At 40.4% G+C, this 16,373-nt stretch overlaps 1 protein-coding gene across 2 annotated transcripts in view; it reads left to right on the top strand.

The window, feature by feature from the left end:
- The window catches only part of RNMT (RNA guanine-7 methyltransferase), a 38,652-nt gene extending 22,279 nt beyond the window's left edge, over positions 1-16,373 (top strand). Inside the window, exons 10-12 of one of the 2 annotated variants that reach the window (XM_030925919.1) lie at positions 4,202-4,303; positions 5,378-5,411; positions 11,662-16,373. In XM_030925919.1, coding sequence (XP_030781779.1) covers positions 4,202-4,303; positions 5,378-5,411; positions 11,662-11,699 — 174 coding nt within the window. In that variant the 3' untranslated portion in view covers positions 11,700-16,373. The remainder of the gene's footprint in view (positions 1-4,201; positions 4,304-5,377; positions 5,412-11,661) is intronic. The other variant, XM_010375498.2, reaches the window with a different exon arrangement.

A 16,373-nucleotide genomic window follows, 5' to 3' on the forward strand; every position in this document is an offset into this window, starting at 1 on the left:
AGTTAGGATGCTACTTGGGTGGCATAATGGGGGACGGTTTGGAAGGACTTTGAGATCAGACCAGAGGTGGAAAGAGCAGTCAGATGCCACAGCTTTTGACCGGGTCAGAGGTTTAAATGGATCTGTTTCTTGATATTTGCCACAAAAAGTCTTTTCCTGAAGCATCCAGCTTTCATCTGGGTTCAGCACTAGAACCACTACAACTTTTCTGCTTTCCTGGAGCATTGGAACAGAGAGAAGAAAGAAGGAAAAGATGTAGGCCATGCAACTATAGGTCCTGACACCTGTTTTCTTTTTTTTCCGCCAGCAAACATATTCTAGGGACACTTGTGGAAAAGGAACTCCTTTAGAGGAGACACTAAGATACGTATGTTTTAATAAGATATATATGTTTTAATAAGTTTTGGGCCCAGCATGGTGGCTCACGCCTGTAACCCCAGCACTTTGGGAGGCTGAGGCCGGCAGATCACCCGAGGTCAGGAGTTGTAGAGCAGCCTGGCCGACATGGTAAAACTCCATCTCTGTTAAAAATACAAAATTAGCCAGATGTGGTGGTGCATGCCTGTAATCCCAACTACTCGGGAGGCTGAGGCAGGAGAATCGCTTGAACCCGGGAGGTGGAGGTTGCAGTAACCGAAGATCATGTCGCCGCACTCCAGCCTGGGTGACAAAATTGAAACTCCGTCTCAAAAAATAAATTTTAAAAAATAACGATGTTTTGCAGCTTTATAATCGTGTATTGGTTGGTCTTTCAAACTGATCGGTAGAGAAGAGAAACTGGGTGTCCAGTGATAAGCAGATAATCACATGGAGGATAAGTTAAAGAACAAGTGTACAACAGAATAGTTTGGCAGGCATTCAGAAATGAAGTTCTGAAGCTTTGTGATATGGTAAAACTACAACATGTAGAATTAAAGTTCCAAAAACCTGATTGATAGTCTGTGTTCTTTCTTACAGCCCTGTGCTGGGATGTGATACAAAGTAAAGTGGCTTATGCTAATGATACAGCAGTCCTAAATAGCCGAATACTTTTAAAACAGCAAATAAATAGGTTAATTTCTAATGCCTGAACTTGCCGCAGGATGTTTATTAAAAAAAGAGACAAAGAAGATTGCACAGCAGATACTCATAGATCCTTTCTTAAAAGTTTATTAGGCAGTTATAAGTTTACAGTGCTTCCTTTCTAGCTGGTTTGTTGCAGTAAGACAAAGAATTATAAATGAATTATTAAAAAATATAAACTTTGTAGAGTAGATGGTTCTATTAAATGTTCATGTAATTTATTGTGTTTTGATTTACATGTATCTGGTTTGTTTTTTGGGAGGGGAGTGGGGGAGACAGAGTCTCGCTCTGTCATCCAAGCTGGAGTGCACTGGCACCATCTTGGCACACTGCAACCTCTCCCCCTCAGCCTCCCCCAACCCCGGCCTAAGTGATACTCAGAAGGCAACCTCAGCCTCCTGAGTAGCAGGGACTACAGGCACGTGCCACCATGTCTGGCTACTTTTTGTATTTTATGTAGAGACAGAATGTTGACATGTTGGCCCAGGCTAGTCTCAAACCCCTGAGCTCAAGTGATCTGCCTGCCTCGGCCTCCCAAAGTGCTGGGGTTACAGCATGAGCTACCGAGCGAGGCCTGATTTACATCTATTAAAAGGCAAAATTCAGATACTATAAAGGGATATCACTTAAAATGGATTAAAAATAGCACTTGAAGTAATTTGGATAAACATTTGGCCAGCATACCCTTAAAAACACAGGATGTTTTTCTGACCCTTTTCCTTAGTCTTACGTAAATATGGGAAATGTTTGTAATTTGGAGGCTAGATTATTAAACAGGGTTCTCTGTTGACTTGACTTTTTTATTGCTCTTTATGCTTTTCATGGCTATTAAATCGCCATCATTTTAATATTTAGCTCTTTTTATGACATCTTTAAGCTCTGTATTTATATATACAAAGCTTTTGGCTAACAATAGAGAAGGTGCAAGTGTTTGCTGCTAAATGGTTCTTGGTGGTGATTAAATTATGTAGCTTCTTCCAGCTGTGAATATCCTAAGATTGTGATAAAAGTTGACCATAAGACTGGATGTGGTGGTTCACACCTGTGATCTCAGCACTTTGGGAGACTGAGGTAGGAGAATTCTTTGAGACCAGGAATTTAAGAGCAGCCTGGGCAACATACTGAGACCTTGTCCCTACAAAAAAATTTTTTTTTAATTAGCCAGCATGGTGGCTTGTGCGTGTAGTCCCAGCTACCCAGGAGGCTGAGGTAGAGGATCACTTGAGCTTGGGAGGCCAAGATTGCCGTGAGTGGAGATCCTGCCACTGCAATACAGCCTAGGGGACAGAGCAAGACTCTGTCTCAAAAAAAAAAAAAAAAAAAAAAATTGCTGGTTTACATCTGATCTTTGATAAACCTGATAAAAACAAGCAATGGGGAAAGGATTCCCTATTTAATAAATGGTACTGGGAAAACTGGCTAGCCATATGTAGAAAGCTGAAACTGGATCCCTTGTTTACACCTTATACAAAAATTAACTCAAGATGGATTAAAGATTGACATGTAAGACCTAAAACCATATCAACCCTAGAAAAAATCCTAGGCAATACCATTCAGGACATAGGCATGGGCAAAGACTTCATGACTGAAACAGCAAAAGCAGGCGGGGCACAGTGGCTCACGCCTGTCATCCCAGCACTTTGGGAGGCCGAGGCGAGCAGATCATGAGGTCAAGAGATTGAGACCATCCTGGCGAACATGGTGAAACTCCGTCTCTACTAAAAAATAAAAAAGAAACATTAGCCAGGCGTGATCGTAGGCGCCTGCAGTCCCAGCTACTCGGGAGTCTAAGGTGGGAGAATGGCGTGAACCCGGGAGGTGGAGCTTGCAGTGAGCTGAGTTCACGCCACTGCACTCCAGCCTGGGCAACAGAGCGAGTCTTCGTCTCAAAAAAAAAACCACCAAAAACAATGACAACAAAAGCCAAAATAGACAAATGGGATCTAATTAAACTAAATTAGATGTGCTTCTGCACAGCAAAAGAAACTATCGTCAAAGTGAACAGGCATCCTACAGAATGGGAGCAGAATGGGAGAAAATTTTTGCCATCTACCCATCTGACAAAGGGCTGATATCCAGACTCTACAAAGAACTTAAACAAATTTACAAGAAAAAAAAAAAATCAAAAAGTGGACAAAGGATATGAACAGACACTTCTCAAAAGAAGACATTTATGCAACCAACAGACACATGAAAAAATGCTCATCATCACTCGTCATCAGAGAAATGCAAATCAAAACCGCAATGAGATACCATTTCACGCCAGTTAGAATGGCGATTGTTAAAAATTCAGGAAGCAACAGGTGCTGGAGAGGATGTGGAGAAATAGGAATGCTTTTTCACTGTTGGTGGGAGTGTAAACTAGTTCATCCATTGTGGAAAACAGTGTGGCGGTTCCTCAAGGATCTAGAACTAGAAATACCATTTGACCCAGTGATCCCGTTACTGGGTATATACCCAAAAGATTATAAATCATGCTATAAAGACACATGCACACGTATGTTTATTGTGGCACTGATTCACAATAGCAAAGACTTGGAATCAACCCAAATGTCCATCAGTGATAGACTGGATTAAGAAAATGTGGCACATACACACCGTGGAATACTACGCAGCCATATAAAAGGATGAGTTCATGTCCTTTGCAGGGACGTGGATGAACCTGGAAACCATCATTCTCAGCAAACTAACACAAGGACAGAAAACCACACACCACATGTTCTCACTTATAGGTGGGAGTCGAACAATGAGATCACATGGACACAGGGCAGGGAACATCACACACTGGGGCCTGTCATGGGGTGGGGGCCTAGGGGAGGGATAGCATTAGGAGAAATACCTAATGTAAATGATGAATTGATGGGTGCAGCAAACCAACATGGCACATCTATACCTATGTAACAAACCTGCACATTTCGCACATGTAACCTAGAACTTAAAGTATAATTTTTTTAAAAAAATTGGTTTAAGAGAGGATTCTTTATTTTTTTTCGTATTTCAAAAGTATGTGTAGTTTGTATTCCAGAAGTAGTACTTAGGGATTATTCTAATTACGTTATTTCAGTGATTTAGCGTGTTTAATTCTGAATTGTAAATTTCAATGTGTTATTGTAACTAGGACTTTCATTTGTTTCCCCAGCCATATCCTGCAAATGAGAGTTCTAAACTTGTCTCTGAAAGGGTGGATGACTATGAACATGCAGCCAAGTACATGAAGAACAGTCAAGTAAAGTTACCTTTGGTGAGTTACAATTTTTGAAAGTATTTTATAGAGAATGAGAAAAAGAACATACCTTATATATGGAGACATAGGAAATTATTTCACTTACTTACAATACTTGGGCTCATTGACTTACAAATCAGTTGTTTCCCCTAAGTGATGTTAACTTGTTATAACCACAGAATATGGGATAAAATTCAATTCAGTGGACTGAGATGGAGTGCTATATCTAAGGCAGTGAAGATAGTGAAAAAATTACAGGCTTGGTGTGCAAGTTCCCTGCTAATGTAGGCACCAATGAATCACAGCATTTCATACATAGAATTCAGGGGTCCAGGAATTTAAATGGGAAAAATTACATCTTAACTTACACTAATTTCTGTGTAAACGTTTTTAAAAATAATTACTATAATAGTACCACAGTGATATTAGCTGCTACTATAGCTTTGTCATCAGTAGAAATTGCAGATATTTTCATAGCACATTTTTGCTAATATCTTAGAATATTGTTTTCATTTATCATGTCTGGAAAAATGACATCACTAGAACTGCCACTAGATCTTGTTATTATAGTTAATGGTGTGTGCAAAGCAACACATATCTTTAATATTTTGATAGCTACATAAATGTAATGTATTTCCTTTGTGTAATATATACTTTATTTTGTTATTCCTTTGAAAAAAACACGAAAATTGTATTTTTTCCACCGGTGCTGTTTGATGTTTCAAGATAGGCCTTTTTTGTTTTTTCATTTTCCAAATTAAGAATACTAGATAGATGCATTTTCCAGTTACACACACACACACACACACACACACACACACACACTGTTCCCTCTTCACACACATTCAGTCTTTGGTTGAGAATTTGCAAGTTAGAGAATTTGGCAGGAGGATAAAAGTGTGAGAAGATGGCTTTCAAAGTTAATCTCACTGATTTCTTTTATATGCTCAAATCACAATGTAAGAGTGAATTGAATGTGTATTTGCAATGAAGTTAGGGTCTTTTGGACATCTGTGCTGGTTGTTTAGAAATAAGCATATGTTTACTTCCATATTGAATCTAAAGTTTTCTTTTTCTCTTTTGTAATTTTAGGGAACCTTAAGTAAATCAGAATGGGAAGCTACAAGTGAGTATATCATCAGCATAGATTAACTGATAATGTCAAAGTTCCTGTTTCAAAGTGATCAGGAAAACCTGCGAAAAGGCTGGGCGCTGTGGCTCACACCAGAAATCAGTATTTTGGGATGCCGAGACAGACAGATTCCTCGAGCCCAGGAGTTGAGACCAGTCTGGGCAACATGGCGAATGCTTGTCTCTACCAAAAATACAAAAAAATTAGCCAGGCGTGGTGACATGTGCCTGTAGTCCAGCTACTCAGGAGGCTGAGGTGGGAGGATTGCTTGATCCTCAAGGCTGCAGTGAGCTGTGATCACACCACTGCACTGCAGTCTGGGCGACACAATGAGACTGTCTCAAAATAAAATCTGAAAACTTTGAGTTTTTCTGACACATTTTAGGTTGTGTTTGTGTTTACATGTATCTCTATATATGTCTAATCTTCCTTTCTTGAACAACTGTGTAGTGCCAAGAGAAGATACACTGTACATAGAGTCTTCCTCAGTGTAAACTTTTGTGAGCATGTGTAAACATTCTCATTGCCTATTTGTTACTAAGTAGCCATCTCTATTTGAAGTGCTTACCTCAGATTTCTAGTGGAATTTTTGGCTTATAGAATACTTGCATGCCTTTTTTTTTTTTTATTTGGCCACTCTAATGTGACCATGAAGGCATGATAATACTAGACCATTCAGTGAAACATCCGTGAGCAGGATGTGTTAGAGATGCACACGATAGGGGGCAAACGTGGTGCAAAGATGTTCTGAAGTGAAGTTCCTGTGTTCAGAAGAGAAGCCAGGAGCACAGCAAATCTGTGAAGGCCTGTGGTTCTTCAGCAGTGGGTGTGAGGAAGTCAGGTCGCAGAGCCTCACTGTTACCGTAGGAATCCCCTTACATGGTTGTTGATGATGTTGAGGCACAAGTGGTCATTAAGGACAATCCATTTGATAAACATTATTGATTTACATGAAGTTCTGTGAAAGGTAAAGTAAAATAAATATGTTAAATCTCTACCTTCTAGAAATCTACAGTGTAATGGAAGGAGCAGACACAAATAAATATACTACTAGGCAAACCTTTAAGTGCTAATGTTACTGTAGTGCAGAACAAAGGTGAAGGAGAGCTTAATGAAAACTAATGACATCTGGGAGGTAGTAATATTACTGAGTGTTGAACACGTGCAGGTGCGTGTAACTTTAATCCTTATAATAACATGTTGTAACTCATTTAATCCTCACAATGACTTTATGAGTATTATATCTCCTTTCACAGATGAGAAAACTAAACTGCTAAGATCACAGAGCTAACCTGTGATTAGCTTACCTAAGTGGTCTGTCATCTTAACCGTGGTTTCATGGAAGCCTGGCAAAAGGAAAATTTAGTAAGACTTCCTGAGTTGGATAGAGAAGAAAAGCAAAGGAGTCAAACAAGACCAGTATTTTGAGGCTGTTTGTCTCTGAACATTGGTACTATTACTAGAAATGGGACTGGAGGGTGTTATACACATGTGATCGTGTTTGATACACTAGTGAGCGTGTGCATAAACTATGGATTTTATTACTTTTTCCCTTCAGTGAAGACTGGTTACCTGTCTTAGACATCCTGCTAGTCCGAAAGTAGGGTGTAAATTTTGATCACGAGTCATCATGATGGTGGTACTGGCTGTGGCTTAGAACTGTATTTTTATATTGCCTATTTGTCTGAACTTCAGTCATCGTGTACAAATGAAAAATTAGATGGCCCCAGACAATTGGAAGAGATGGGCTGGACATGTGAAGAGAGCAATGGCCAAATTGCACCTAGAGTGTAGCACCCCAGGATTGTTTGGCTCTTTGGTGAATTGCACTGTTCTAAGCTAGAGGGCTTCGTAGGTTGAGCGTATCTTGCATGCCATCACGAGTCTAAAAGGCCCAAGCTGTATTTTAGACTTGCGATCATCAGAGCTGCTGCTCCTTTAGAAGATGGCTTTAAATGAGAAAGGAGAGAATTGCTATTGATTTGTTTCTGGAAGTGGAAGTGGTTCACGATTTGATTTTTTAAATCCCAATTGAAATGCCTGCATAGAAGGCATTTTATACAATAAGTGGGACTTTTTAGGAGTTTCAAGTTAGAAGGAAAGTTACTATGTATTGAAAATCAGACTCTAGCATGTTAGTGGTTTCAGATGACCCTAAATGAGGACTGAACAGGACTGAGGGGTTGTTTGCAATTGGTATGGGCCTGTGGGAGGTGGGATTTGGCAAGGCTGGACTGCACAAAGGCCACACAGAGTGGGGGACAGCATGAGTGATAGTAGCCAGCTGTGAGTGCTGACGTGCTGTGCACACTGATGTGCTACAAGTGTTGGGGACTGCGTTTCTCCTTGCTTTCTGGCAGGAGTAGCAGACTTGATGAACACCCTGCCTGTTTTCTGTCCTATCACTGTGCTGCTAGCCACATTTCATTTCAACTAAAAGAAATTGGAAACCAGTAAATAAGGGGCAGATAGTAGCATGACCAAAGTAGTATTTTGGAAAAACTGCCATGGTATTCCTGTACAAGTTGGATTGGAAGAGCAAGAAGCTGGAGTCTTGGGAGGCCATCAGGCAGTTAGCTGTGTTCATCTACCCTCCCTTCAGAAGTCATCTCAAGGAGTGAGGCCTCCAGCTTAGATGGACTTGATCTTGACTCACGGTTGAGTATCCTAGCACATGCCCTGAACATCCTTGTGATGTTTTCGGGATTTGTCACCTTTTCAGGTATTTTCTTGCCCTAAAATCTATCGGTATTTTATTAGAAGATATACAGGCATACCTTGGGGATACTGCAAGTTTAGTTCTAGACCACTGCAGTAAAGCAAGTCACTCAGATTTTTTGATCTCCCAGTGCCTATAAAAGTTATGGTTACACTGTACTGTAGTCTGTTAAGTGTGCAGTAGTGTTTGAAAACAGTATACATACCTTAATTTAAAAATGCTTCATTGGTAAAAAATGCTAAAGATCATCTGAACCTTCAGTGAATCCAAATCTTTTCTGCTGGTGAAGGGAGGGTCTTTCCTCGATGACAGAAATACTCTCAATGGATGGTGGTTGCTGAAGATTGGTGTGGCTGTGGCGGTTAAGACAATGAAGTTTGCCTCATTGATTGACTGTTCTTTCACAAAAGATTTCTCGGTAGTATGCAATGCTGTTTCATAGCATTTCAACCACTGTAGAACTTCTTTCTAAATTGGGGTCACTCCTCTGAAACCTCTACTGGTGCTTTATCAACTAAGATTTTGTAATATTAATATTCTAAATCCTCTGTTGTCATTTCAACAATGTTCCCAGTGTGTGTACCAGAAGCAGATTCTATCTCAAGCTCATCCATAAGAAGCAACTCCTCATTTGTTCAAGTTTGATCATAAGATTGGAGCAATTCAGTCACATCTGCAGGCTCCACTTATAATTCTAGTTCTCTTACTGTTGCCATCCCGTCTACAGCTACTTCCTCCACTGATGGGTTGAACCCCTTGAAGTCATGCATGAGGGTTGGAATACAGTTCTCCTAAACTCCTGTTCATGTTGTTATTTTGACCTCATCCCATGAAGCATGAACATTCTTAATGATATCTAGAATGGTGAATCCTTTCCATCAGGTTTTAAATTTACTTCATCCAGACCCATCAGAGGAATCGCTATCTATGGCAGCTATAGCCTTACAAAATGTATTTCTTAAATAAGAAGACTTAAAAATGAAAATCACCCCTTGATCATGGGCTGCAGAATGGATGTTGTATCAGCAGGCATGAAAATAACATTAATCTTGTACATCTTCATCAGACCTCCTGGGTGACCAGGTACATTGCCAATGAGCAGTAATTTTTTTTTTTTTTTTTTTTTTTTTTTTTTTTTTTTTTTTTTTTTTTTTTTGAGACGGAGTCTCGCTCTGTCACCCAGACTGGAGTGCAGTGGCCAGATCTCAGCTCACTGCAAGCTCCGCCTCCCGGGTTCACGCCATTCTCCTGCCTCAGCCTCCCGAGTAGCTGGGACTACAGGCGCCGCCACCTCGCCCGGCTAGTTTTTTGTCTTTTTAGTAGAGACGGGGTTTCACCGTGTTAGCCAGGATGGTCTCGATCTCCTGACCTCGTGATCCGCCCGTCTCGGCCTCCCAAAGTGCTGGGATTACAGGCTTGAGCCACCGCGCCCGGCCGAGCAGTAATATTTTTAAAAGAGTTTTCTTTTTCTGAGCAGTAGGTCTCGACAGTGGGCTTAAAATACTCAGTAAACCAGGATGTGAACAGATATGCTGTCATCCAGGCTTTGTTCCATTTATAGAGCATGAGCAGAACAGATTTTACATAATTCTTAAGGGCCTCAGGATTTTTGGAAGGATAAATAAGCATTGGCTTCACCTTAAAGTCACCAGCAGCATTAGCCCCTGACAGGAGAGTCACCCTGTCTTTTGAAGCTTTGAAACCAGGTGTTGACCTCTCTAGCTATGAAAGTCCTAGATGGCATCTTCTAATAGAAGGCTGTCTCGTCTCCATTGAAGGTCTTGTTTAGTTAATGTAGCCAGCTTCATCAGTGATCTTAGCTAGATCTTCTGCATAACTTGCTGCAGCTTCTACATCAGCACTTGCTGCATCATCTTGTACTTTTACATTATGAAGGTGGCTGCTTTCATTAAACCTCCTGAACCAACTTCTAGTTTCAGACTTTTCTTGTGCAGTTTCCTCACCTCTCATCTTTCATAGAATTGAAGAGAGTTAGGGTCTCTGAATTAGGCTTTGGATAAAGGGAATGTTGTGACTAGTATGTTGTGACTTCTTTGCAGACCACTCAGACTTTTTCTGCAAATTAGCAGTAAGGCTGTTTGCTTTGTTATTCCAGTGTGTTTATTGGAGTAGACTTTTAAGAACTTTTCCTTTGCATTCATAACGGCTGATTTCAAGCCTAGCTTTTTGCCTATTTTAGCTTTTGACATGCCTTCTTCACTAAGCTTAATCATTTCTAGCTTGTGATTTAAAGTGAGAGATGTGCAAGTCTTCCTTTCACTTGAACATGTAGAGACCATTGTAGGATTATTAACTGGCCTTATTTCAATACTGTTGTATCTCCAGAAACAGAGAGGCCGAGGAGAGAGAGGGAGAGAGATGGGGGAACAGCTAATTAGTGGAGCAGTCAGAGCACACATGACATTTATGAGTTCTCCATCTTATAAAGGCACTTCTATAAAGTTTGTGGCACACCAAAACAGTTATAATAATAGCAAAGATCACTGATTATAGATCGTCATGACAGATAATAATGGAAAAGCTTGAAATAATGCAAGAATTACCATAATGTGATATAAAAACCTGAAGCAAGCATGTGCTGTTGGAAAAATGGTGCCAGTAGACTTGCTTGACGTGGTATTGCCACAGACCTACAATTTGTAAAAAAAAAAAAAAAAAAAAAAACACAGTCTGTGAAGCTAAATCAGGTTGGGTATGGCTTCAATAGATTTCAGCTTGATTCAGAACAAGGAATCCTGAATTCGTTTAGCTGTCTTTTGAGTCAAAGCAGGAAACCTTATTTCAGGGAGAGAGCTCTTGGGGCCAATACATGCAGAAATAGGAACAGTGTCTGTAAGTATTAATTGTCATGGAGCTTTTGGCTCACTTTCTTCACAAGGCCCTACAACACAGTAATTGGGTGAATTGTTAACATGTATGTTACTTTAATTCTAGTTTTATAAAATAGCTTTAATATTTTAATTCTAGTTTTCTTTGTTATACTTTTAATTTAAATTTTAATTTGTTATACTTTTAGTTTAGTTATACTTTCATTTTTCTTACCTTAAACTGATTTTTAGAGCTGTTGAACTGGTTTTCCCATGGGCTGCTATATCACTGAGTATTATAGTAATATATATTTATTTAATATATATATATTTATATATATATTTAATATATATATATAATATATATATATTTAATATATATAAATATATATAAATATATATAATATATATAAATATATATAAATATATATAAAATATATATATATAATATATATATTTAATATATATATATTTATATAAAATAAATTTATATAATTGTTTTAAAGTAAACAAATACCATCCCATATCTGCCTAAAAATGATTCAAATAATAGAGGAACTCTTAGAATTTATGGGGAATTTTCCTCTTCAGAAGCTGCTTGAGAGCCTAAGAATTTTCACCAAATTATGAACAAGACAGATTGTTTTATTTATTGTAATCATATGAGAAACTAAACTCTTATTTATTTCCTTTTTAGGTATTTACTTGGTGTTTGCCTTTGAGAAACAGCAGTGAGCACACAGGCAGTAGTCCCAGAGGGGCTATGTTCTGTCCTGCACAAATTTGAACAACTCATCTCGATATATTTGACGTTTCTCTGTTTGTTGATTTTAATTCTAAATGTGCAGGATACTGCCAGAAACTGCAGTGTAGAAATTCAGCATTTGCTGTCTGTGACAGATGAACTTTTGCATGTGTATATAAGAATGAATTGGGACCTCTGTCTTTAAAAAATCTATTTTTAGGTAATGTTCTAAGAATTCCATTTGCCTCTATGATCTTAGCTCATAAAAATATGACTTGTTAAAGCAACTAAACTCTTTCCACAGTGCTCAGATTTGTCCTGTGTGTGTTTACAGTATTCAATTTATTGCAGTTGTAGAATTGGTCAGAGAGCATTTTCATAGTATGTTCATTTCTATGGTTTTGTTATATAGCATTTTTCAAGATTTAATGGTCTGTACAGTTGAATGTAAGTGTTCAATATGTATTGTTAAAGTTATAAGTTTAAGACTCAATTTCAGATGTTCATGAAAGTTGCTTAGCTGAAATTTTAGCAATTTATTGCATTTTGAAATAATCATTAACATGCCACAATTCAGGAGCTGGTTAGAACACTTTAAGTGGCAGCATAGAATTTTGGAATTTTGGGGCTTTCTTTTGAGAATTTACTACCACAGCGATTAATGTTTCCAGTTACCAAGATTGTGATTAGACACATTTACCTTTCTTCATTGAACAAATGGTGCCATAGTTATTTTTCTCAAAATTTAATGAAAATCCCTCCCATGTAAACATGTTGCATATTTTTTCCAAATTTATACATGGAACTGCGTTAGGAATATTCTCACCAACTGATGCTGTGTACCCACTTCAGCCCAGAAATAAGCAATACCTGTTCTTCTGTTACAACCTCAGCACTTTGTACCATACGAGCCATTGTTAAAATTGTCACTTGTATAATTGACTGCTTTTCCAAAACTGGTACCTATGTGAACTGTTGTTCTTACTTTACACCACCATTTGGAAAACTTGCCAGTTTTTAGATGTAGATGTAGTGAATGAAGCAGAGCAATTGAGTATTCTTTTTTAAATTATTAAGCCATGGTTTACAAAAACATCACTTTCTGTAGTAATTCACAATGCTTGTTTTAAAAACATAGTGTCTTCATTAGTTTACATGTATTAACCGTTCATGGTGTTAGAGTTGCAAGCTTTTTAGCAAGAAAATATGGGTTTCCTCATTTCAGTTCCTTCTGCAACCTGTGAATCTCCAACGTGTTACCTAGTTTACAAAAATAAGTCTTTTTGCCTTAAGTCGTTTGGGAAGTAAGTAATACTGCATCTGACTCTGGTGGCTGTCATTAGCTAGGAAAAGTTTGCAAATAGTGTTGGTGAGGTGGGGAAAGGAAGTCTTCCTGTCACATATACAGGTTCGTTTTCATTCTAGGGCAGTGCCGGGAAGTATATTGATAGCTTGGTAGGTACAGGAAAAGCATCATCATTATTTCCTCGATTCGCATTTACTGTTCTTAATTAACAGGTGATAATAATACATGTACTTTTAGCCTCTTTCAGCCTCTTCCACGCCATGGGTAATTTGGGGGAGAGAAGAATCCTCCAAAGGATGGAATAACCAGTGGTAATACAAGGCAGGGAGAACAGAAAGGTAGAGTTCCTAAGAACTCTTCAGCGAACAGAAAGGAGCAGAGAGCGAGATTAGATATGAGAAGACGCACTGGGGACTGAACCCACTGTTGCTGGTGTGGGGGAGGCTCACTGGAGCCACGTCTGCAGGCACTGTGTTCAGGCAGCACCTTCCTCCTTGAGCTTTGCCTGCTGGAGCCACCTCTGCAGGCACTGCGTTCAGGCAGCCGCCTTCCTCCTTGAGCTTTGCCTGCTGGAGCCACGTCTGCAGGCACTGCGTTCAGGCAGCACCTTCCTCCTTGAGCTTTGCCTGTCTCTTGCCGTATCGGTTCTTCCTCCACCACCCTGCAACCCCTCCCCGCCCCCAGCCCGTGTCTCCTTGCTACAATTAAGTTTCTGGACATTGACTTAAGAACTGTTAGGAAAAAGACTAGAAATGGCATCCCCTGCCTATCCTCTCCAACCACCAAGGTGGAAGGGACCTAGTAGGACTCCCTCGACCCACCTTGCAGTCTAAATGTTCAGTTTTCTACTCAGGACTTACGGTGACTATTGTGAGGGGGGCATGGCTTTTCACCATCAGGCCAGGAAGAGCACCTGTTGCTGCAAGCTCAGTCAAGTGGGGCACTCCCAGACCTGCCATGCAGTGTATCCTCTGAGAATGGAATTATAAATGAAGACCCAACCAGCTATTGGTGGGAATGACGGCACTGGGGATTGCGCTGATTGATCTGGGAACATGGCTGGATTGTGATGGAACGAAGACTGCTGATGTTCAATGCTTTGGGTCTAGAATATACTTGAGAAAAAGCACTGGTGGCTTGTGGTCAGGGAGGGGAGCTGGCAGTTTTTAACCACTTCTGAGGAAGCCATGTTCTAACCTGCGGAAAGTATTGCAATTCTGTGAGAGGGCCTCTGCAGAGCCACTGCAACATCCGGCTTGGCCCTCCTGTGCCTTCAGTACCCAACCAGGCTCTCTGGGTCCAGGGTGACTCTCCAAAGAAACTGGCCTTCAGCCGGAGAAAACATTGGGTGGAGACTCTCACTTATGTTAATGCATTCTTGTGATGACTGAAAGGTAGATTGCCGGCACAGTGAGTTTCCCAGCCTGCTCCCCACCCACACTTGGAAATCAAGGGAGCATGATCGCTGTCTGACTTCACATGTTAATAGAGAATCAGAGCAGAGTTGAGAGAGTATATTGGTCAGCGTCATAGAAAAGCAGACAAAGGTTGCTCAGCCATGAGATGGCCAGGTATCCAGTTTTGTTAACTCTCTTGGGAATTTCTTCTTAATCTGTTTTTTAGCTTAGCACCATTATGTCATTTTGATTTGTATTCAAGTACTCTTCAAGTATCTTTGTGATGAAGGTTTGGTTATTTGTATAGATCTGCCTGCAAGGTGAAAATGCCAGTGTGAATATTCTAGCTCCGAACATTGTTTTTTGTTGAAAAACTGGCTTTCTGTTGTCTACCTCAGGCCTTGTGCATTTGGGTTATCTCAAGCCAGTCACCACAGAGGGTCTCTAGGGTCTGCAAAATAGAGGCCAAATCCAGGGACCAGGCCGCAGTAATGGAAGTTGTACCAAAATGCCTGTGGTACTTGATGGCCTGTTGGTCACATAGGAAGTGTGTGTGATGTTAGAACCTCCCTCGTTGCTGCTACATCAAACACTACACACTTGACAAGTGTCTTCATTCCCCGCCCTCTGGCAGAACAACATTCCTAATTCTTTGAAGGCAACTGGTGCAAAGGCTACTACACTTGCGCAATGATATTTAGCAGATATGGACGGGACTGGATCCCGGGGCACTGTCAGCACTTCTCTCCCTCTTGTGCTTCCCAGTGTGTCCTCTGCTCCCATGTAGGCCTAAAGCCACCCCACTCCTTAGTGCCTGCGCCTCACCACCATATTGAGGAAGCTGAGGACACCCAAGGGTGCTCTCCACAGTTTGGCTGTGGAGACTTGAGCAAGCCCTAAAATCCCTGCTCCCTGGACTTCTCCTGGGTTGTGCTTTTCTGGGGACAGCATACCTTGGACAAAGCTGAGCTGACAGCTAATGTTTATTAGTCTCTTGCCTAAGTCAGTCACTTTGCTAAATTCTTCTCCTCTGGTAACTCGTTTTGATTGTTACAACATCTCAGCACCATTATTCCCATTTTAATGATGAGGAAACTGAGTCATAGAGGATACAGACTTGCCCAGAGGAGAGCCAGGATTTTCACACCCCCCTCCCCAAGTCGGGCCTGCCCTCCAAGTGCTTGTTATATACCTCCACAGGTGTCAGCCCAGATGACTCCACCCATCCGCCACCTGCAGCTTGAGGTGTTAACTGTTAGAGCTCCATGCTTTTGGTTCAAAATGCTGGTACCTACTTAGATGTTCCCTGGGAGGAGTGTTTCTTTCTGAGTAAGGGGCTTTTTTGAAAGAGGGGGTTAGAGAGAGCAAGACAGCCCTCAAGTGCACTGGCAGGAAGCAAAGATAAGACTTGAATTTCAGTTTGATAGACCTCCTCCTTTAGCAGCCCAACCTGTAGCAAATCTAGTTTAGCCTGCATGACAGGGAGAGGGGTTCTCTTCCCACCCTCACCATTTGCAAGTGGCAGGAGCTGAGGATGCCAGTACAAGAGTGTAGCCAAAGTGAGAGGCTGAGAGGAGGCCTTTCTTTCAGGTTTGAGTTGAGTATCCAGACAGAGGCAAATCATTTTAACTTTTTATTAAAGTGTAACTATAGAAACACACCAATGATTTTTCACAAATGGAACACGTGCATACAATCAGCACCCCAGAAGCCCCCCATCAGATTCCCTTCTAGTTAACTACCTCTCCAAGGGAAACCACTATCCTGAGTTCTAAGAGCATAGATTAGTTCTGTCTGGTTTGGGATGATATATAAATGAAATTATGTATTCTTTGTATCTGGTTTCTTTTCACCCATATTATGTTTGTGAGATTTTTGTTGCATGTATTTGTACATAATTTTTCATTCTCATGGTTGTATAATATTCCATTGTGTGAATAAACCACATACTATTTATCTGA

The sequence above is a fragment of the Rhinopithecus roxellana genome, chromosome 21, assembly GCF_007565055.1.
Source record: "Rhinopithecus roxellana isolate Shanxi Qingling chromosome 21, ASM756505v1, whole genome shotgun sequence".
NCBI lineage: Eukaryota > Metazoa > Chordata > Mammalia > Primates > Cercopithecidae > Rhinopithecus > Rhinopithecus roxellana.